Source organism: Macrobrachium nipponense, chromosome 22 (genome assembly GCF_015104395.2).
Source record: "Macrobrachium nipponense isolate FS-2020 chromosome 22, ASM1510439v2, whole genome shotgun sequence".
In the NCBI taxonomy this organism is placed as follows: Eukaryota; Metazoa; Arthropoda; class Malacostraca; order Decapoda; family Palaemonidae; genus Macrobrachium; species Macrobrachium nipponense.
The window spans coordinates 77,136,375-77,162,105 of record NC_087213.1 but is presented as its reverse complement, the minus strand read 5'-3'; the positions used below and the strand labels follow the sequence as shown (position 1 = coordinate 77,162,105).

The 25,731-nt window shown below is 35.2% G+C and overlaps 1 protein-coding gene across 1 annotated transcript in view; it reads left to right on the top strand.

The window, feature by feature from the left end:
* LOC135198815 (protein embryonic gonad-like) overlaps nucleotides 1-20,337 on the top strand; it is a 22,915-nt gene extending 2,578 nt beyond the window's left edge. Inside the window, exons 2-4 of the mRNA XM_064226782.1 lie at nucleotides 15,302-15,380; nucleotides 16,365-16,516; nucleotides 16,796-20,337. Of these exons, the coding sequence (XP_064082852.1) occupies nucleotides 15,303-15,380; nucleotides 16,365-16,516; nucleotides 16,796-17,717 (1,152 nt within the window). The 5' untranslated portion in view covers nucleotide 15,302 and the 3' untranslated portion in view covers nucleotides 17,718-20,337. The remainder of the gene's footprint in view (nucleotides 1-15,301; nucleotides 15,381-16,364; nucleotides 16,517-16,795) is intronic.
* The last annotated feature ends 5,394 nt before the right edge of the window (nucleotides 20,338-25,731 follow it).

Genomic DNA, 25,731 nt, shown 5'->3' with positions numbered 1-25,731 from the left:
GGAGGTATGGGTGTGGGGAGAGAGAGCAAGACTCCACTTACGTACACACATGGCAATGCAAATGCATACACTTAAATACGTCATTACAAAGAAGAAACCAAACGTCCATTCACACTCTGGAAGAAACATAAACACTAAATTTCGTGGAAAAGCACACGATCTACTTCAGCTGTCCTTATTTTGTGGTCAGCCTAGCTTTCCTTCTATATTTCCATTGCAAGTGAACTCTGTCAGTGCAAAATGACGTGATGTTACAAGAGATTTGCATTTTTACCATTTTGAAAATATTCATATCCACGTGTAACAACTACCTCAAAAGTTTTCTAAAACTTTCTCCAATAACACAATACTGTGGATGAGCAATGCATTAAAATGGCAACCTACAAGAATTCAGGAAGTAAACAGTACAATCTTCAAAATAAAATTTAGGAACTATACCGTAAAATTTTCAAAATAAAACTCATTGGCTTTATATGGCAATGTTTGATGTAAAAAAAAGAAAAAAAGATGTGGTTATTTTCTACAAATGAACTTAAAATAAGGGTGCATAAGGTCGATTCTGGAAATCAAATATACTGTCTATCAAGGAATATAATTTATCCTACGTAACCTGAACAACGAAACTTTCACTAACCCCTCCACTTTTACTTCCCTTCTCTCTCTCTCTCTCTCTCTCTCTCTCTCTCTCTCTCTCTCTCTCTCTCTCTCTCTCTCTCTCTCTCTCTCTCTCTCTACTTTCTTTTCCCCGATAAGGCACTTCCTGGATCCAACAACTTTTCCTTGTACACACCTACTTGCTTCCTCTTTTCCTAATCTAATTAACTATATCTTTCACAATATCCTCCATCAACAGCACACCACAATGCAACGCTCCGAGTTCGAAGTCATATTTTACAAATTTTGAAGATATAATTTGGAAACTAATTTACATCTCTTTCAGTCATAGAAACATATTGCGTTACTTGAGCATAACGAGAGAGAGAGAGAGAGAGAGAGAGAGAGAGAGAGAGAGAGAGAGAGAGAGAGAGAGAGAGAGAATTCTGTTGAACGTTCCCTACAGAACAATCTTAATGTGTGGTTTGCACACAGAGTCCTTTTTATGAAAAAGCTCTTAAGACTTAGGAGAAATGTCTTCCAATACAACAACCAGCTAGACAGGCTACTGGTGGTTAAATCTGCTGCTTCAACTAGACTAGTCGCCTGGGAGAAGCCTGATTCTGAATCTACTAAAATTTTGCCACAAATGAAATCCGTTAGGAATGAGAGGTAACGCTCCAGAACCGGTTACCTTGGAAACATCTAGCGGGAATACTGAAATAGTCGTATTAACCAAGGAAAAACAACAAATTCGATCAGTTTAATTAGCTTGTGATCGAAGACTCCTTATAAAACATGATACCCGAAGAATAAGAAATTGTTTGGTTTCTGAAGTCATCAGATATCATGAAAGTGACTTGCTAATATATACAAAATCTTAATCTTAAAGCATTTCGTCTAACACACGCAGGCAGAAAGACTCAAAACTCACCAAAGCTTCTGAGAATGTTTGGTATAATACTGCACGAAGATTTCCTACTTCGACTGAAAATATTCATAGAGAGAGGAGAGAGAGAGAGAGAGAGAGAGAGAGAGAGAGAGAGAGAGAGAGAGAGAGAGAGAGAGAGAGAGAGAGAGAGAGAGAGATCCCCAATTGACATGGTTCTCTTCAAGAGGAACTCCTTCAGTTTAAGCATAATAAATGACCCCCGGGTTCTTTCGGCTGTAGTACGCCCTTGTAGAATGCATGTTTATATATGGTTTATACGGGGATATATAGTCTTTCCAAGTCAGATAAATGAGGAAAGCTACATATGTCAATGCTACTTCTTGGTAAAGTACCATAGCATCATCTACCTTATTAATCATGTGATGAACGGTCCTGATGCAATGCTACATTAAAATCCCACCCCCCACCCCCCCACTCCCCCCCAACCCCCACCACCACCAACCTCTCTCTCTCTCTCTCTCTCTCTCTCTCTCTCTCTCTCTCGCTTCTCTCTCTCTCTCTCTCTCTCTCAGATACTATGGAAATAACCTGGTCTGCTTCGAAGGTTTTATGCTCAACTAGCGCAGTAATGCTCCGACATGAGACGAACGTTTTTCTTTCATCTTATTTTATGTAGTTATTTTTATTTTCAATACAAATGCTATCAGTAAAAAAATAAAAGATGAGCTTTGTGGTACTTGAAATTTCAGTAATCTAGGAAACAGCAACAAATTTACAAAAAACAGATTAATCATCTCGTTAAGAAATCGTAAGAAAGTGATAGAAAATGAACTGCAATTAAGATTTGACTACGTATGTATTTTTCATATTACTGTCATACTCATCAACCAAAAGAAAAAATAAGATTCATTAAAATAATCCGCTTTTTATGATATCGTAAAATACTTTCTAGCTCAATATAAAATATTCAAACTACAATAGATTTATGCTTTAGGACATCCCATAAAAAATGAGCTTTCTAGCCCTCCCTGACAAAAGGATCCCTCTGAAGCAATAAAAAACCCCATCGTTTCTATGGGGTAAGAAATGAAGAGAAAGAACTTGTTCACGGACGAACGCAACACACCAACTAGAATTTCTAAGCAAGAGGTGCAGCACGAGCGCCATCTTGGGAATCTTAACGACACTACACAAGAAAGGACGACTTGCAAGACGACGGAGTCGTTTGGTTCGGGTTGTGTAAATTTTAGATGCATAGGGAACTGAAAAAATTTTTTATGTGTGTGTGGGGGGGGGGGGGGTGATGATGAGGGGATTCTAACGAATTTGCGAGATGGGAAAAAGGAGAAGGATGTGGAACGTGGAGGGAACTCCGAAGGATATGCATAACCCGGTAATCCTCGATTCACATTACCCAACAGCAGTATTGGTTAATCGTAAAAGTCCTGGGTTAATCTGCCTTGTATACAGAGAATTAGAGGCCACTAAACGAGATAAAATCGTCCCAGCATTGTTAACTGCAAAGGTCAGGTGAGGTCATTTTCGGACGGCAATATAACGCTCGGCACAATCGCTCTCTTTATCGTTTTATCCGTACATCGTGGCGTCTGCTTATCCGGCAATCCAAAAGCAGAGGGGGAAGTATGCATTAATCTGAATACGCTAGAGAATGTAACGGTGCTCACTCCTTAAGGGCATTCGAAAAAAAAAATACTTTCACTTAGGTAAAATTCATGATGGAGAAAAGAATCATCTAGGGTTTCATTTACTCAGCTAACCTGAAAAGCAAAATATTGAGAGTCACATTACACATTATGCGAACAGGTTATAAACATTCATATTTTAACGTCCACATATGGGATTAAAAGGGCAATTTTTTCCTTTTTACTGATTTTGAGGAGTTATAGTGTCAAGATATCCACTCCCTGAGAGCTTTATCAACGTTGTTAAAGAATGGATATCCTGGCAAAATGGAAAGTGCACTCCATGTACAGTACAGTATAGATACAGAAAACAAGCATAAGAACATCATACGGAAATATTATTAACCTTAAAGAGTTAAAATAGTGACCAAATACTTTCATACTAACTTAATAATAAATTCATGTACCTTACAGGAATCGTTTGAATACGTATCAACTATTCATCTCAAAATTTACCATAATAAAAATATTAATAAACGGAAATTTCTTAGGTTTTATTCAGTAAACAGTAAGAACTTGAATTAATAAAATTAACCACAGCTTAACATTATACAGCAATGGGCTCAAATCGGTATAAAAAATATTATATATACACATCTATACATACATAAATACATATAAATGTGCATGTACACGTGTATATATACTATATAAGTATATATAACATATAAATATATATACATAAATAATTTATATATTTATATACATACCATGTGTACATATATATATATATATATATATATATAATATATATATATATATATATATATATATATATCAAGGCAGGAAAGGAAAACGAAACCAAAAAAACAAAACAAAATAATATGTTCCCACCTATACCTAATTAAGGTACCACCACTTCAAGTTGAATCTTAATTAAAGGGTTTACACGAAAACTACACGAAGGAATGCCATGAATATAGGTCGCTCACGAAACAATTATCCGTTGGGAGGAAACTGCCGATAAATTCGAATGCCAGAGTAAAGTTTCACGCATTTATTGCACTAAGGATCAAGTAACTAGTCCGCGAGAAATGTCTGATTGAATGTTGGGTTGTGATTTTAAGGACAAAACTTATTTTTTCGTGAACTGGAGGAAGAAAAGAAAATAAAGCGACGAGCTTGAGAAAAAGTGGCGGTTGGAAGATGAGAATTAGAAGTGAAAATATGAAATAGCGACAGCTAGTGGGGAAAAACCTTTCTAAAAACGAAAAAATTGTTATATGTATATCGAGCTTATCCTTTGGAATGAAGTGAAACCACATGTGAAGAAAAACTCCTTTGCTATTTATGTCTAAATGTCCTCTTTGCTGTATTATACAATATTTTCCGTGCACATCTGCCTCCTACCAAGGAATATTTGGAACAAGAACTTACAGTGACTAAAACTAAAGGTGCTATTCAAAATCTGTTTATTCTCCTTTAAACATAAACTCGTTCATGTACAGTAACTAATCAGACTTCATCCAGCATTATTATCTATCTTCACTTTTTCTTTTCTCTCTCGCGAGTCTTTTAACATAAGTTCGGATGAACAAAAAAGGATTGATATTAAAGCACACAGATGTAGAAATTACGGAAGCAGCTAAAGAATGCAATAAACTATATAATCGGTTAAAACCTTCTTGACTTCATCTCATGACAAGCAATTATCAAACGCTAATGAACAAATTAGACATTATTTTGACCATAGATGAAGAGAAGGGATTTAAAGTCCTGTCGTACAAATTCCAAATAATGAAGTTTTCAAAGATAGTGTTGCCTTTCTCTGGAGGCAGTCCATCGAAAAACTTTAATTTGAGTTGAACTGGATTTCGGAAACCCAGATATTTAACATCTCAGCCCTCTTTTTATGTACAATTTTCATGTGCATCTATATATATATATATATATATATATATATATATATATATATATATATATATATATACATCATATATAACGTTATATGTACATGTGTATGTATAAATACATACGTTACATGTAGATAGATAGATAGATACATATATATATATATATATATATATATATATATATATATAGTATATATATAGGTACACATGAAAATTGTATATATATATATATATATATATATATATATATATATATATAAAATACAATCAAAACACTCTCAGTGCAGTTAACGAACTATTTAAATTCTCCATCAATCGTAACACATAAACGTCTGGTCATTCCCCTTATGTTACACTTTAGTGCCGTGAGCAACACTTGTAATCACGATACCATTGTCTCGCTGTCTATCATCCTTTTCGGAGGAAGAGACAGAAGTAATCAAAACAAATGAGTTCATAAAATTTATTCAAGACTTCGTATTAGTGCCGCACAGCAGATGTAGCCTTTGGCGACAAAATAATAATAATAATAATAATAATAATAATAATAATAATAATAATAAAAGTATCACTGTCCAATGTTTTTTTGTTTTTTTTTTTGAAAGGCTATGTCTGACGTTACTTTCGTGACCTCCTTGGCTGCGTGCCACTGGTTCGCTCGTGGTCGCACACAAATAGCCAGAGGTCAGTCTGGGTATCTTTCCCATGCACCTCAAGACTCTGGAACCACTAGATCGAAAATATTCAAAATTCATTTCAGCTTTCATGTAAGGGAATTTCATTGAAAAAAAAAATTATTGGGTCTCGTGGAACTATCAAGTTGGATTGCTAATCGGAAGTACCTAGTATCTTTCGTGTATAATTAGAGATGAGGATGACATAAAATCACATTCGTCTCGAAATATTAACAATAAATAGTCATGGTACGGAATCTTAAGACTTCAAGTAACATAGCTAGGTGCTACTGACTAATATTGCGTCTATTACTGATGATAACAGGCTACTTATCAGGAGGTTCCAGCTACCCCTATATTCCCTAACATGAACAGCTTTAGGGCTAAGGAATAACAGAGGAACAACAGATAAAACGTATTATAACTCCCATACCCTTATTACTCCTTCCTAGTCAGGGACTGTGATGTTCTGGGAGTTTTCAGCAAAGGAGATTCATCCCTCATTTAGCTTATTTTCGGTAGACTCAACCCCAGTCAGAACACAGCTCTTCCTCACTCACGAATACACGCACACACACACACACATACATGTAAATGTATATGATGTTTGTGCGCGTGCGCCTTTGTAACTGGACTTGTCAAAAATTTAAGTAAAATATCACGTACCTACATTTATTGATTTTACAGCCAGGAGAGAAATAAGAGGCAAAATTGTCTTTGTTCAGAAAATTTGCTTATAATTAGAACCACATAAAGCCAATCATAATCTGGCCTTACCACCAAAGAACCCCTCCTAGTACGTGCGTTATACACACACATACACACACACACACACACACACATATATATATATATATATACTATATATATATATATATAGATATCTATATATATATACATATATATATATATATAGATATCTATATATATATATAAGATATATTATCTATATATAAAATATATATTATTATATATTATATATATTATATATTATTATATATATATAAATATATTATACTACAAGTGAAATGGAGAATATTCCAATATAAAAATGTTCAAATAAGTGAAATTTAACATTCATCAATACTAACGACAAAATCAATACTGGAAACATAAATAATACCAATACGTAAAATCGTATTAACCTTCGAACTTCAGGTGGTAATAAAACTTATAAATCAAATAACCTACTCCGAAAGAGCTCAGATCTGAGACAAGGCTTGAGAACTTGACTAAACCAGACATAATTCACAGCAATCTCAAATGACATAAAACCATAATGAACTGTACGGCGCGGATGGGGTGTAATTTCATAAACCAAAATTAAGTGGTAGAGAAAGTGGAACCAGCCCCTCCTGCAAACAATCAAATGCCACAAAAAAGTGGCGATACCGCTTTAACAATGACGACCTTAGTCATTGTGTTCCCATTTTTCAGTGATCCTTAAAAATAAGTGGGAATAAATTCATTGTCGTTAATGTGAACGTTAAAACGCAACGAAGTTTCGAATATCCGCTATTTTGACCAAGGCTTCTTGCTCTGATTTACTTCACAGTGCAATCTGTCAAAGTACTAATTGGTTTGTGGCATAGGCTAGATCACTACAAGCAGCTTAAATTGAACAAGTATATTAATCTATTACCCCAAGCAGATTAATGACATACGCAGCAAACGTATTACTTGGGTTTATTCTTGAATCCAACATACAGAAATAGAATTCTTTTTTACTAACTCAAGCAGCGTGCCTCCCACTTTGTGTGCGGTCCATGCACCCAATGAATCCTAAGAAGAGAGTCAATGAGGACAATCTCAGTAAGAAAGGAGTGGCAGGAAAGGAAACTCAGAGCATCGTAGGCGTACCCCAAGTAGTCGTAATGCGAAGAAAGAGCCTCTCTATGCCCTCTGGCTTAAACCTGCGGAACACGGCTATAACCAAGAATGATACCAATGTTACACGATCGCCCTATACGGACCATACTCACCTCCTTCCCATTCCTAAGGCTTCCTCAAGCTACTCTAAACCCTACCTCTCTCTATCTCTCTCTCTATCTCTCTCTCTCTCTCTCTCTCTCTCTCTCATAGTCTTCTCTATGTACTAAGCGACCTCGATTATAAACCCTACCATTAAATAGCGTATCTCAACTTAGGCCGCTAAATCAACGTAATCTCGGCCGCACACATGATGGGGCATCTCACATTTTAATTACAGAGACGATCGATGATTGATAAACTGTGACCGATTTTGATATATATTTACTGTACCTGGGGAGGGTTGGATGGTAAATAGTCGTCGAGCGAAAGCATAAGAATTAGATTACAATATGCCGAGGGCAGGGTCACAGGAAGAGTAGATTCACCAGCTCTAGTAGTAACAGTATCATGAGCACACGTCGTCATCATTATAATTCTTATTGGCAGTAGTAACACGAACCATCTTAGAGAGCACTGGGGGTGACTAATGACTAAGGCTATTTTGGATATAGATGATCAATCCCCATTCAGAAAAAATCTTCCGCTCTAAGGACTTTTGTGAAAGAGTTTGCTGTTATTATTGCCCTTCTGTGGCCACGATTATGCCCCAAGATTAGATAAGATCAAGGAAAGGCCGGAGGAGGTCAGGATAGGCTGATGTGGGAGATAGATAAATGGACTAGTTAATAAGTACAAGGCCACGAGATTGAGAATTGGTCGAGACCTTTTCCGTCGGTAAAGGGAATCTAAAGGGAATCCTATCTACATACACCCAAAACAAAGGTTCCCAAAAGGTTGAAAACATCCCTAAGGAAGAGAACAGGAGAAAAGGGAACTTTCCCTTAATAATCTGGTCAAAGGCTCTAATTCTTGTTAACTACTTTGTGACCCAAGTAACTCAAACAAAAACCCCATAGGGCCTTGCATGTTTATAACACAAAATAAATGTGAATACTGATTTCCATAACGACAATTCGTATGTGACAAAAGACTGCGACACATTCGAACCAATCAAATGCGATCCATTTATGTAAAGAATAAAAACTACGCATTTCTTATAACTCTCTCACAACATCACTCACCAAGTGCACATAAATCGCCTTCTGAAATATCCAACATCTTCCGTTCTGACCACTTTCTCTGTGATAATATACTTAAGATTGGGAGGATAGCAACCTGGTGTCATTGATAGCAAACCATCATATTTCGTCTTGGTATATCATATTCCGCATCGCACTCGACCAGGTGATCTTCTTAGTAACCTGTGAGAAAATCTGAATTTGATACGTCTTTAAGGGCGCACGATTTCGTGAAATGCCATTCTGTGTATAAAAGGCCGGCGTTATTTAAGATATATTCCACTTGCTTTCAAAAACTCAAGAACAAGCCATTCAAAAGAATTTAATTTTATAAAGTTTTTCAAAGATTGATTTACAATGAGACAAAAAACAAGAGAATTGTTAACAAATGAAAATGATGATAATGCAAGACTCAGAAAGTTCGAGAGAAAAAATAAAAATAAATAGACCACTACATTATGATCGTGAAAAATCTATAAAAAAAAGACCATATACTCCAAACACAATACTCGAATGGAAAGTGCCAAACGATGTATATATGTACAACAATTTTCCCACATTTTCTTCAGCTAATGTGTTTCTGATGTGAGCTTTTATGCAAATACGTCTACCTTTGCTCTCTCCTGTAATATGAAAACTATCTCACATACGCCGAGTTGATTTGTTTACCCATTTTTATGTATGTACACACAACTCAAAAAAATATTTCCTGACGAATGGTAGTTTATTCATTTTTATAGCAATATATATATTATATATATATATATATAGATATGTGTGTGTGGGTGTGCGTGTGTGTGTGTGTGTGTTGTGTGTGTGTGGTGTGTGTGTGTGTGTGTGTAAATGCAGCACGAAGGAATGCATGCTTACGAATATCACAAAATCCACGTAAGGATTTCGTTACATATATATATATATATATATATATATATATATATAGTATATATATATATTAAATATCTTTATATATATATATCTATATATATAGAATATATATATATATAGTATTAATATATCTAAATAGGGAGGGGCAGTTGGGGTAGTGAGAGTCTAATGTTATGGACAATTTCTGCATGAAGGTTTGGCCCATGAAATATAAGTGTGAGTGAGTGGGTGACTTTTCCTCTGATTCCACCTTCTGTTTTGAGATCAGACGTATATTTAAATTACCCATAAGACTTTTAAACCTTTCATTACACAGCATATTTGAATACTTCAACATACATTTCTGGCATGCCAAAAATCCAAAACTTTTTTTTTTCTTCCTCGCAAGTACATACAACTGAACCCATCTGCTCTCTTTCTCTCTACGTTTTGAGTACCTAAATAAATATAACTACCGAACTCTTAATAATGCTACTTTTTTATTTTCATTTCCATTTGCTCAAATACTAATAGTGCTTCCAGTATTTAATTTCATATCTTCTCTATCATATTTAATGTAGGCTTCTCAACTGCAATCCATTTAGTCTCATGTAACTTATTTTTCATGCAAACATGTAATTAATTACAGTACCGCTACTTTTTATCTCCCTTTATCCAAAACAATGAATAGAAATGGACTGAAATACACCTTAGCTTCATAACTACTTTTAGATTAAATAATGCCTTTCAATCGAGTTATAAGACACACAAACAAGGTATTTAAATCCAACGAGATCAGATACTATTCCAAGTAAAAACGTATACGAAAACACACAAACATAGGAATATGTTAATTTACTTTTATGGTGATAAGGAATAAAAAGACTCAGCATTTATATATGGAGAGGGAAAGATTATAGACATACCAAGTCGAGTCAATTTCATTCATCCATTATTCACAGTGAATGATGAAATAACTGATGGTTAGACAGATATGAGATGGACCTAGACATAAAAGTTCCACTACCTGTGCTCTTGTATAAGTCCAGTGGAATATAAATGAGTCATTTCGAGTCATTTGAATAATTAATAAGCATGAAACGAAACTTTTGGAGTTATAAAATGTCATAAGGCATTAGTATATCTATATCATATATATACATATATATAATATATATTATATAATTAAATATATATATTCATATATATATTATAAAATATAATCTTAAAAAATAAATCTGTTAAACTATTCTGTAACAACATAAAAGTAGCAATGAATTACGAGTAAAGTGTTATATTCCTTTAAATGAATCATAGTCCAGTGGAAATCTTTGTTACAGCACCATTTGCGAAAGTCATCACATCTACGAATTATGAAGATAAGAAATATTAGGATTTACGGCACAATGAGCAAACGAGATTTGCCCAAATGTCAGATGGAGGTGGCAAGTGTCCAAACAAATCACAGCCACACTTTCGATAATTACAGAGCACATTTGAAGGAGCCCAGGAAAGGAATGGGGTATGGGGGACTACGTGGGGGTTGGGTTGGGGAGGGGGGAAGAAGGGGACTACTGAAAGAATAGGATGAGGAGAAATAGGAGGACAAGTAAAGGAATTTGGAGGGTGAGAAAACTGGGTTTATTTTTGACTTCGTGCCTTTTGCAAGGATCCGAGGACTTTAGCCTCACACTGGATTACCATAATAACAAACCTAAGCCTATTGGCTAATTGGCTCATTTACTGTCTATTTCTTATACGTATTAAAGCCTCTATAATGCAAATATAGCAATAATGAATACTATCAACTCAAGACCAAGCCATTTACAGTATTTACCTAATGGGCCAAGAAAACTCGAGACTAATGTCTCCTTGAATAATAAGTATCTTCATTCCAGTACGTTCCGTACCAGATGGCATCATCATTAGATCATCATTTGGCTAATTACGCCGTGATGGCGGCAGCTTCTTCGGACCCTTGGCCTTCACACAAGAGTAACTGCCGTTTTTATCTGAGGCGATAATGTTTTTTTCTTTCTCAAAGGAAAATTCTCTAATTACAATCTCAGAATAACGAACACTACTCGGAATATTTACTCATGACTATTGATGTTTAGTTCTCTGGAATTAAATCCTGTGATTTAACAGTAAGGTATTTGAAAAAGGAGAATGAAAAAACTGTAGTAACAAGTGCCCATTACTCTTACCATACATACCTGTGCGTGTAAATATTTGCTAATACGAATCTTGCTCTACGCACACGCACACACACCGACACACACAAACACCAAAACGTTGAACTGGAACCGTTCGGTTAGTCTGGGGTGTTGGTGAAAAAGAAATAATCTAGATATCCTTTTTTTATGTCTTTTATTATGACACTGACTATGTTGAGTGACGGTAGGACCCTTTTTTTTTAAACAACCTGAGCGAACTGAAGAGATAATGAACACCGTTGCTCAGACGCGCAGAAAAACTTTCAAAGAGAATTGTCTATTTTTTTCTAAACGGTTATTAATATAATGATCCATTTTTTTTTCATCCACTTTACTTTTCCATTTGTCACAACCTCCCTTGATTGGTACCTTTAGCCATTAAATCAATGAACTTTTCTTCCATTTTAACTTAGTTTGTGGCACTTGATTACACGCTTCGTTGAACTTAACGACCACTTGTTTTTTTTTTCGGACTCCTTTTTTATGATCTAATTTAATCCTTAAACATTCAAGTTACACGATATAGAGACCACATGGTTACAGTAAGTCAGCTTTCATGATTTTAGTCATTAATTGTTCCATTAGATTTTGTTATCACCTTCGTCTCTATTTAATCATTTGTTCAGGAAAATTAACCTGGCTTACAAATAATCATCCCGCAGCTTTACAACCTAGAAGATTTTAATAGCAGATACAAACCCGTTTAAAACGCATAAGTGATACGAGAAAAAAAAAAAACCAGCAGTGATTTATCAACACAGGAAGATAATGATCACAGAATGATTCAAAGGTAGACTCTGGTGTGGCATAAACATAGCCGCTATGATTATATTTAAATTAATGATCGCCCTGCATGTAGAATTTTTCCTTTATGTTTTAATGCACCAGCAGAGTTCAATTCCACATACGAGGATGATAAAAAACGCAAGAGCACAAGATAAGATAAAAACTAGAATTCTCTTCTTTTTCCTCGTTTCCTTTATCTGATGTCTTAACCAGCTAGAAAACCATTACCATGGTACCGGTTCGACCTCTCCTCTATCAATTTGCATAATTAACAATTGGTATTTTCCTGCTCACTCAAAACTTCATAATTCAGGGGAATAATAAGAGATGTACTGAAAATACATGGACATCGATCGGATACAGCGAAGGCAATTTGGTTCTTCAGTTCTGAAAAGAGAGACGGGCAAACAGACACACAGGCAGGCAGAGCATAATCATTGCTAATGCCAGGTACACTTGTTCAACCAGTTTGATGAATGATAAAATATCACTTGATTTTGTATTACAATTTTTTTCAAAACTTTCTCTTTAATGAAACCCTTCGCTTCCACACGTCCTTCTATTCCTACTCTTCCCTCCACTAGTCAAGAGGAGAGAGAACAGCCTTCTTCCTTTCACATCCCCCAATTATTCATCCCCTTTCTCCAATTTTCCTATTCCATCGACAAATGAAATAACTCACGTTCTGGTAATACTTTGGCTGTCGACCAATCCCCTCCCATATATGTCTCCAGGGTCCAGGTTGCCAACTTACAAATATGTCGGGTATTCCTGTTGCAACATATTTGTGTGGTCGAGGAAGTTTATCATTGGCGAGGACGTTGACTCTGCGCTAAGGCAGATGTCCTTTCTCTCCCGCAATATATACCACAATTGTGCGTATGTATCCATTCCAAACTTACTCTCTCTACACTGTAGATTTATTATTCCATTTACGCTTTTGAGTCCGTTAAAACACGTAGTCTTACTAATAAAAATCTTTGATGAAAAACATTGACTTAACGTAACACATCACACTGACAAAATCCCCGTAACAAATCTATATTAAGTCAATCGTCAACAATCATTTTCATTCTTCTCCCGATCAAGAAATAGTAATTAAATCAATTTCAGAGAATATCTATAAATTCAAATTAAAACATGGCAACATCATTCGGCTTTTCCCTCATATGGTTGTCCGGAGATATCGTCGAACCAGAAGATTTTTAATCTTGATCGTTGTGACCTGGTACATATAGGGCAGGGGTGACACACACATATCCCCCTGTCTGTTCCCGCTGAGCTAGCGGGTTTCACCATCAGGATTTTCTTGTATAGAAAACGGAGAGTAATTTTCATAAGTTTTCACAGATGTTCCAAGTCATAATCCAGGAGGACCTCTAAAATGTCCGCAACAGCACAATGTCCTGTCATCGCCCTCGCTCTCTTCATTCTCCTCTAGCCATTCTTGCAGGCAGTGGTACACGACTGTAATGGTGCATATCTCTCTCTCTCTCTCTCTCTCTCTCTCTCTCTCTCTCTCTCTCTCTCTCTCTCTCCTTTCGCAAGTTTTGCCTACAGTGGTACTGTAAATACTATACTCAGCTATAATGTTACATGGCTCTCTCTCTCTCTCTCTCTCTCTCTCTCTCTCTCTCTCTCTCTCTCTCTCTCTCTCCATAACTGAAACTGAAGATGTTCATTATGCAAGGAAGAATATTTTTTTCAACGGTATTCAACATTAAATCCTTCACAGATTAAGTAGTAGCGATTAAAGTGAAACAGAAAACAAAAGGAAGAAAGCTCTGCTAGACCATACATAAGCAAAACATACGACCTCAACCTTTTTTCTCGCCACTGTAAACAATCTCATAAGCTATCACTTGCAAAACAATAGACGATCATCTGGCCAGAGATTTGAAATCCAGGTCATTATGAGGTTTTAAGAGTCATACTAAAAAGATCAAATTACCGCTTGACTTTGTAACCTTTCCCGTTAATTATACACAAAAAAAGAAAAACCTCGTGATCTACCGGTGGCCTTCCTTCCGCCGACCTGTCATAAACCAGGAGAGCCTACGCCTTTTCCCCCCTTCTGATTTCCTGATAAAACAAGCTTCTTCTGCCCCTTCCACAGGATGTAGAAGTCCCTAAAAAGGGGCGACACGGCTGCGGAAGTTGCAAATGAAATGAGCAAATATGACGCGACCTTTATTAGATGCAATTAACCTCCTCCCAGAGACGCTAATCTTATATCAATCAGCACACTGAGAACAATATAAAATTGAGATAATGAACGGAAACTTTTTCCTTAACATCTTTTCCTGGGCTATTATGAGTTTTTTACGATGAACTATGGAATTTTTTAGCGGTTATGATTCTCGTTCTATTCAAGCGAGATACAGTACCATGGCACACATAAACAACATGTATTTTTAAGAGCAATAATATTCTTAGCAACATTTCCTTAATTGTGACTACAGCTTTCATGTGTATAATTCTTTATGAAGAGACTATTGTGAAAAAAATGAAAAACAATACAAAAATATTCCTTTTGATGAAATAAAAAGAAAGTACAAGGGGAGACATAAAAAAAATAATACAAACAAAGCGTTACTTAAACAGCTTAGTTACCTAAAAACAGGAAGCTATGTGTATACTAACTTAGCCTTTTTTCCATTTTCCCACAGGATGAACCAACTGTGCAAAGTGTGCGGCGAACCTGCAGCAGGTTTCCATTTTGGTGCCTTTACTTGCGAAGGATGCAAGGTGGGTGTACAGCTTTCATGGAATTTCAGTTTAAATTTCTTTAGAAAAGTTCCCATTTGTTTATGAAAAAAAAAAAAAAGATATATATATATAAAATTATATATATATATATATATATATATATATATATATATATATATATATATATATATATACGATTATATGAGTATGGTGGGCAATAGTTGATATTAGATGCGAAATACATATTAACAACGATAACCTATTGAATTCCACAAGTCGTAGCCATATAAATACAGACATATATAAACATATACATACATGGATATATATATTTATATATATATATATATATATATATATATATATATATACACACATATACATATGATTATAATCACTTTAGCACGTGATTCATTTATCACACACATCCACCTCCCTGACACCAGTCAGGTGTGGACTTGTCTCCTCCAACGGTAGGTACGTATATCGTAGTGTCCCTTGAGAATTTAGTGTAAATTTTAGCCAAATGATTTTTGAAAGCCACTCCTACCTTGACACCTGCTTGTGGGTGGATCTGCAGTCTCAAACGGTTGTGTGTGTGTTCGTCAGTACTGTCTCTGTAGTATTTGTGACTTCTAATATTATGTATCAGACCTTCGTCAATGGTTTGGAAATATACTCGATACCGGTCAGGACCTACACCCCGCTTCTTATTTTCCACCTGTGGATATGTGTAACACACACACACACACACACACACACACATATATATATATATATATATATATATATATATATATATAATATATATATATAGATAGATATATATACATACATACATACACATACTACATACATACATCATCATCATACATACAACATACATCATCATACATACACACACACACACACACACACCACCACATATATATATATATATATATATATATATATATATATATATATATATATATTTACACGCATGAAAATCGTATAATGCATAATCTTTTTCTTTCGTTACAGTCATTTTTCGGAAGGACGTACAACAATTTGTCTCAGGTGCATGAGTGCAAGAATGGTGGCCAGTGCGTCATCAACAAGCAGAACAGGACTTCTTGCAAGGCTTGCAGGCTACGAAAGTGTCTCGTGGTGGGCATGTCCAAAAGTGGTTCAAGGTTAGTCAACGCATTGCTTTAAAGATTACTGTTGGCATGAATGATAGAAACGTAAAATAAGTAAATAGAAATTCAATCCCTTTGAAAACACCAAAACTATTATAATCCCTGGGTATTTCAGTTAACTTCATGTTTATCTATTTAGCATTAAAGGGCTTCAGTCCAACATCAGATTGTTTCTTGAACAACGCTGCGTATTATACAAAACTGTAACTATACAAACGTTCCCACATGAAAAAGAAACTAAAGGTACGAATTTCTCTCTTTTTAATGATACAGATATGGACGTCGATCCAACTGGTTCAAAATCCACTGTTTGCTTCAAGAACAGGCGGCCCAGATGAATAATGGCATGGAAGGGGGCGGGGGCTCATTCCATGGGGCCATGCCCGGGTCCCTCTCACTTAGTCCGGCGTCCATGCCCGCCCTTTCTCCCGTCAAATCAGAGGACGATGCAAAAGTCGAAAGTCCGATCCTGTCATCACCCGAGAGCTGCCCATCAGAAACCAGCGTCGACGTGGAGCCCCGACGCACTTCTTCACCGAAGGATATGAGCGTTGGCGAGGGTGTAGGGCGAGGTACTGACAGATATCCCCACGGGGACACCGGCGCACGGGGCGATCATCGAGACGTCAGCCGTCGGGATCTGCTGAATGCGGCTAATTTTCCCTTATACGGCTTCCATCCTGGGCTCTCCATCTTGCATGCTACTCAGCTGTACTCGCGATTTTACTCTCCTGTGTATTCTCAGCTGCCTCACTCACTCCTCGCTCCCACAGCCGCTGCGCTCGCCAGGCCTCATCCACCTCCCAGCCCACCCAAGGAATCTTCCAGAAGTCCACGTATGTGCAGCCCAGCTTCTTTCAGCCCGCAATCTTTTAGCCCTCGCCACAACAGTCCACGGCCCATGAGTCCTTCAAGCAGACAGTCCAATGATTACCGGCCGACCCTGGCCCATCCCCAAGCTCTGCCAATTGGTTTCCCTTTGAACAGGAAACGTGTGGCAGATTCTCCCGTCGAAGAAATGTGGGAAGCTAGTCCCGCCCCTGAGCAAGATGCCCCAATCGACCTAAGTGTTAAAAGGCCTCGCATTCTGCCGCCTTCGCCATCGACACAAACGCCAGTGTCACCGCCAGTCTCTCCCGTGCACACGCCAATCCCAACTTCCACAACCCCTGTGGATCTAACAACGAAAGCGTGAGAGAAGAAAAACAGAACATCGTACCCTAAGAAATTGATAAATAGTGCAGTACTGGATTTCACGAATATCCCTGTTCCCACTGCCGTTCATTTTTTCTATGTATATACCAATAAGGTACAAACCGTTTTAATATGCAACACTTACCGGAAGGCAGACTTCAAATTACACTCACAGATACGTACAATGTATGAGCTGAAGCGAAAAAAAGAGAAAAACCATGTAAGACTCTACAGATGAACCTAATGTGCATCACTTGCTTACACAAAGACACATACACACAAAAATTTTATTTAATAGCATAGAAGTCCCTCAAATGTACGTACCTGTTTATACTTCCTAATTTCCTCGCACAAGCCGCTGCTTCAAAGTTATGATCAGAAAGAGAGAAAGAAAAACATAAACCAAACAGACAAAACAAAAAAAACATTTGTCTACGAGAAAGAAAATACTCTGATTATAAGGGATGTTGTTAAGTCTGAATGATCTCATACATAAAGAAAAATGTATATCTATATCAAATTATATCTGATAGAAAACATGTACACATATTTTTTTTTCTACGTAAAAAATACATATTCTCAGAATAAAAATATCGAACTGACGAGTGAAACAAATGCAAGAAAATTCGACTCGCAAACCAGGCTTAGATATAGTTCAGATCAAGGGCATCGGCTGGTCTGTTCATTGTCAGTTACTTAGTCCCGCTGTGTTGATCGCAATGCTGGGAAAGCTGAACAATAAGCCAATTTCAGTTCAGATCTGGAAAAAAAAAAAGTGAAAACAGACGGATGTTTGCTTCGTGAGACTAGTATTTCTTAAGTCTACTCGAGATCGAGTGTAGTAGACCGCCATAAACAGAAAGCTATTACTGGAGCTACAAAATGTGTCCCAATAGTAGTAGCAAACATAGACCCTGTTTTTTAATCGTTCGAGTGACAGTTTTACGACAATAATTTGTTACGGAAGCAAGCACCAAGTCGGAATAACAGTATTCTGCTTGCCTATTTTCTTTGTTCCTTAAGGTGCTTATGCCACCCACATATCAGGAATGGTCTTCTTTTGTAAGTAGATAAAAGATTATAAGAGATTATAAATAGTGATAAAATATATTAAATAAAGTTATATATACTGTTAACGTCCACTGTCTGTGCCTTTTGCATGTTTGTGTGTGTTTTGTACGTCTTCAAAGCCACCGATAACAAACAAAGAGTTTAATGTGATGTTTCCCTCTAGTGTCTTCTTGTCTCTATCTAAAATTGTCTTTTGTCCTGAACGTAGTGAATTAATAGGTTCAATGTGTAGATAGGTATCAAGGAACGTCTGCGAGGAGAGAGATCTGCATTTGAATTGCCTCAAAAGCAGCTTGTAGGCCAGGGTAGAACTTGTGCAATAACAATCCTATGAGCGGTTGTTATGAGTCGTTACAACCTGATATACTTATATGAACAGCTGTTAATGACTCACGTGGCTACAGACAGTATAACCTTTTGAACTCAGAGCGAATGTTACAAAAATGGACAAGATTATAGACAGTTACTACCTCCTGCGCAGCTACGAACGGTTGCTATAACATACTACGTGGTTATGAGTAGTAGTCGTAACATCTTACGTGGTTATGAACTGGTGGTCTAGCTACCTACGCACGTAGTTATATAACCACCTAGAGGTTTACTATACTAAAGGCTGGTGGTTAATAATATGCGGTCAAGAAAGTTTGCTGTAACTCTTAAGTGTTGTGAACTGTAGTTACAATTATGTAGTACGAAAGGTTGGTATAGCCTCCTGAGCGGTTGTTCAAGAGTGAGAAGGGATTCGATCAGTTCGCTAGTCCAACTTCTATACTAGATAGCGTTTGGGAGAAAACACCAGTTCCTTTAATGTCTTAACAGTTATCTCTATTTTCCTTGGAAATTGATCGACATGTTACGAATAAATTCGAAAGGGAAAATAGTTTTCATCTTTGCATTTAATGTTTGCTCGTATCTGTGATTCCTCCTGCTCTTCTCATATATTAGCAATGGATATATTTTATATTTTACGGTCACAGTGTTTTGCCAGAATAAGTGTCCTTCGATTGAAAAATGTTGTGATAAGGGCCGTTTTCATCAGGAAATCAAAACTAATGTGGTCAATGTGAAATTTCTTGGATTTTGTAAAAGTAGGCTTTCGAAGATGAGTAATAATGTGGTATATTTTCCCATGTGAGAGAGAAAAACAATATAATAAATAGTAAAGGCTAACTTGGAGAATGCTAATGTTATCTCAGGACTCACTCCTTAGGAAAAATCAAGACCTGAAACGCTGTAAAATTATTTCGGTATCTAAATGAAAACAAACTCAATCATACTTACGAAAACACCATACTCCTTCCAAGCTCCATCAAGCAGAACCGTGCTATTAAAATGACTTTTTGAAATTCTACTTCTCTTTATATAAATAAGTTTCCTTCCCTTTGATATAGTTATAGTTTTTTCTTTGTTAAAATCAGATTGACTGTATAGTAGTAGAGGTTTGTTTACTATTTATGTGTGTACATGTGTTTGTATATATGAGCCATGTAAATATTGCAGAGGCCAGTTATTATGAATTGCTTGTGTCCTAATAAAAATTATATAGATTATACAAAGCATTTTTTATCTCCTACATTTCAAGGCGTTTGAAAAATAATAGAACAAATATGAAAGCTAACAGTCTATGTTAAATTTAAATAATTTCTCTCAAGGTAAATTCTTCAATTATGTATCAGTATTACGTATAAGTTAATGCACATCACTAGTCATTTGCGGGTAGTTATAATGATTATAAATAAGATCTGTAACGTGCACCCATATTTGCTCTTTCAATGAAAACACAAAACATTACGTATGAGCATCGTACATTCTATATCGCAGGGATGCGTCAATAAAATGAAATGATTCGTTTGCTTCTTTATTATAGCATTGAACTTACATAAAAACAGCAGTGCAAAGCATAAATTATATATATATATATATATATATATATATATATATATATATATATATAGTATATATATATATATATATATATATATATATATATATATATATATATATATATATAACACAGGAACATTTTAAAAAAGGATACTAAGTATAACTTAAACTTACATAAAACCAGTTTTAATGAGATATTACGTGAAATGTGTTCACTTCACTCATATGCAAATTATAAAATAGCAGAACTCTATGGCATTCAAAGGCTCACAATATAGCAGATTTAATGGTCGAATTGAAATATGCTTAAAAATTTAATTGGCGAGTTGCTATATGGAAAAAAAAATTGAAGCATTCACGAACTTGAATTCTAATATATGCGGTTGATAAAGAAAAAGACAGCATTGTGGGTGTATTAAATAAAAAGTAAAAATAAAGTAGTAAAATAAAAATAGGTTCGTATCATTAATTGGTCACCAGCATGTTGAATCCTACACAAACATGGAAATTTCTTGGCAAATTATTACAGAACTACATATGAAATAGGTTCGAAATGTGTGTGTGTGTGTGTGTGTGTGTGTGTGTGTACTGATCTCTTACCGTGGAGCAAATTATTTCTTGATACAAATGCCAATGTTACGTATTGCTCGGTAGAAGCAATAGCTACTAGAATTAGTTACGGACCAAGTGAGACTTCTATTTGGTCCATAATTTGTTCTGCACCTCCACCCATTAGAATGCTACATTCCACGACATAATACTGCTTATTAGAAAGTATGTTTGAATTTGTGTGTACAAGCACGCGTATGCCTGTGTATATGCATTGAAGATACTGAATACCACAATACATCTAAAACTGAAAAGCTAAGGCAAAAGTGCATCGACGAAGAGGTTTTCTACCTTGGTAGATGAAACTCCTTGCCGCCTAAGTGAACTTGCACGGTCATGGGTACAAATGCTGGAAAGGCCTCGCTCTCGATAAGATAGCCACAGAATAGCACACGAAACTTTTAATGGTGAACTGGGATGCAGAATTTGTTACACAGGGAATTACAGGAAATTTTTTTTATATGTTTTCTTTACTGGAGGTGTTTCAGAAACTAACGAACGATTAATGACTTTGAAAGATCTATACAGTCGTTGCATCAAAACAACTAAGCAGGGTAAGCAATACACATCTTAAAATCATGTACTTTATAAAATTGGAATGCAATAGTTCACCAAAACAGAGGAATTCAGCTACTGCAAAACAAAATCTGAAAGAAAAGTGTGTAATAGTACTTAAAAAATCAGACAGAAAACGTGGGAAAAGACATAAATTTATATATATATATATATATATATATATATATATATATATATATATATATATATATATATATATAATATATACTAACGAAATGAACATATCCACGAACCTTCATTTAATTCCTTTCCATTCTGAATTGCTGATGTACATGCATTAATAATAATAATAATAATAATAATAATAATAATTATTATTATTATTATTATTATTATCATTATCATCATCAGTATAATTATCATTATTACTGTTATTATATTATTATCATTATTTCTTCATTTTCCCTACATACTTGAAAATAAATCGTTACTGAAGAATTAGTCAAGTATCGAAGACTTTTTCATCCCTGGCTCAATATACTATGAACAGTAACTGTTATCATTTACATATAATAAAATGGAAACACTTTATTTTCATGAAAGATTCAAATCTTAACATCAAAGTCATGCACTCTGAGGTGGGTTAAGGTTTTTAGTTAACAAGGGTCATCTATCTCCAGAGACTTTTTCTTTCGATTGTTAATCCGAATCCTCTCCAGAAAACGTTTAGTATATATTATTTTACTTAGTTCTTCAGTTACCCCTGGTGACGCAAGAGGGATTCATTTTCTGTTGGCTCTTTTCACTTTCAATTAATTTCCCTTTTTAAGCACCTATTGTTTCCATTCCGCTTTCTCTAAATAGCTATTTGTTTTATTTTTAGCAAATGATGCCATTATTCCTTAGAAAAGCATGTTGGCGAAAGAGTCTAAACAAGTTAGATGACCATACTGGTTGATTTACATGAATCCACGTAAACAAATTTCCCCACACAACAGCGTCCAGAATACGGTGGACTGCTGGCTCATCCGGCCAAGTAGTTTCCTTTTTCCCTTCTCTCCGATATGTATTTGTAAATGCGTTATAATAAACGCGTTTATGTCAACAGCACTTTTCATCAACGTATGGCGATATCATCAGCAAAAAACTAAAAATCGTAAAGTACATACAGGTGCAGATCATATAATTATATATTATAACTAACTTAGGGGATGGCTCCATAGAATGCTTACGATAATGCTCTGCCACATTCATCCTTATACTGCTGAATCAAAGAAGAATATCTTTTCCTTTCGTGGCCTCTGTTATACTCTGCTCTTAGCGTCAAGTGTTTAATTACCGCAATTGAACGTTTCAAACTTATCCAGTTTATATAAAATTGAAGTGTCCCCATGAACTGTTAAACTGTATATAAGAACATTAATATTAAAGAAAAAATATATATTATGAAATTTATGAACTAACAACGGTAAAGGGAATTAGCCTTGATATTATGTTCTACTCTCATTCTGCCATTAGTGTAAGAAAATACATCTTTTTCATATTAGACTATCCTTTTAGAGGAGAAATAACTTGCAAAAAGTTTAGAAAATTCATTAAGAGATAATATAGGACTTACAACTAACAACTAACATAAGCACATATTCAATTGTAAAATTTCCATAATGAAAAAATCCATGATGTCAATGATCAGAGAGATGACTTATACATTTACATTTTCTAGCTGATAGTTAGCTTCCCAAACAGAATATATATTTATATTAATAATTACCAGAATTATAGCATTATTATGGACAGGATTATTTTCATACGGCAAGATTATTGCTCGCGCGCGCGCAAACACACGTGTGTTTGTGTGTGTGTATATGTATATATATATATATATATATATATATATATATATATATATATATATATATATATATATGTTTTTGTATGTGTGTGTATATATATATATATATATATATATATATATATATATATATATATATATATATACATACTGAGTGATTTAAATTATTCCTTCACTTGTGTTTGTCCTTTTATTGCCATTATTCAGAAGAAGATGAAGGCTAATCAGATGAAACATGCTCAAATAAGCAACTGACTCGAAATTGAAGCTTCCAGAGTATATAATATCAATTTTAAAGGCCTAGTAGAGAGCAACGGGCAATACAGAAAGAAGACATCAGTTATTAAAAATGAAAAAAATCAACAAATTAATTAAAAAAAGGGTAAACAAAGTAATTAAAAAAGGTAAATTATTAAAATACAAGGAGAATTGTTTCAGGGTGTTAATGCATTGCATCTTAACTTGAACTTCGGAAGTTCCAACTGCACCTCAAGGAGAATGCTGCAAAGTCCTACGGTGCGAAGAGAATTCAGGATCTCTGGAACCAAGACGTTCGACAGCAAGGCACATTTACTGGTCGCTCTCGGCAGGGAAAGAGGATCAGGGGCCAATTGCGAATGAGAACGTCTGTTCAAATACAACTTCTCAGTATATCTTGTGGCGTTTTGCTGATTAAAAGAGCATCAATTACATATTCTAAATCTGTCCATTTTTATCTTTCCTCCAGGTAAAACTTTTTATTCCATCTCCGAGCACTTTAGAAAATCCATGAGGACAAAAAGTAAAGGTTATCAAACATTCCCTTGTAGCACCCCATATTTTACTGAGAATTAATTTGCTAAGACCCATCAACATTAACTTCGTGCAAGTATAATTTCAATAAGATTACGTATCTAATGTGAATGCCATAGTGACGAAAGACCTTCAATAATGTTGGCCAGTGGAGTCTGACATCTGCCTGCGGAAGAGAATTTTTAATTTCCATACACTTCTGCACAATATTTCATAATAAACGTATTTGATCTGTGTAATTGGTGACAATAAGTACTTCGAATATTTCTGTTATGCCCAACACCAGTGAAATAGCATTATATATATATATATATATATATATATATATATATATATATATATATATATATATATATATATATATATATGTTATCACATTCAGTCAGGTTACCTTTCTTTGGTACCATAGCTATGAATTCTAAAGCCCAATCACCAGGTTTTGCTTCCTCATTGTTCAAAACAATCACGTTAGTAATCGAGGTGTCAAGTTATTTTCTAATATCTCAGCATTGATTCCATCATTACTTGCTATTTTCCATCTCCTAAATTTCTTTATTATTGGCTCCATTTCAAAAACTGCGAATTCATTCATAGGCAAACTTTATGTCTTCGCCAACTCCTTGTATATCAGTCAAATTTCCTCTTCATATCAGTTGTTCATCTTACAAAAATATTTTGTTCAGTGCCGTCTTCTATCCATCCCTCGCTTTGACAGGTAAGTTTCGCCTTTTGTTTTGACTCATGGGATTTTCATTAATAATTCTGTGGGCTACCTAACACCAATGCTAATCCCCGAATACATGGCTTTGTCAACATCTTTATGCTGTATTCTCTCATATCTTCTGTTGATCTTCATTTCACTTCACTATTGAGACTTGAGTAATTAACAAGTTGAACTCATGTGTTCTTCATCTGGTCCACGAAATTAACATTTACCATCTGCTTCAAATTATTCACCCAATATATAACGTTTCCATCTAGTCTCTTTTGACATACATACATACATACATACATACATACATACATACATACATACATACATACATACATACATACATGTTTGTTGAAACAGTTACAATAAAAAAAATCCAAAATAATGACAGCAATTACGCGATCTATGACAATGGCAAATGAGAGAAAGGTAGTGAAAACATACACATCTTTATGAACAACTGGGTTGCAATCATTTGCACACAGAATGTCTTGGGACACGTTATGAATAACTCTAAAGTTGTTATTATTATTATTATTATTATTATTATTATTATTATTATTATTATTATTATTATTA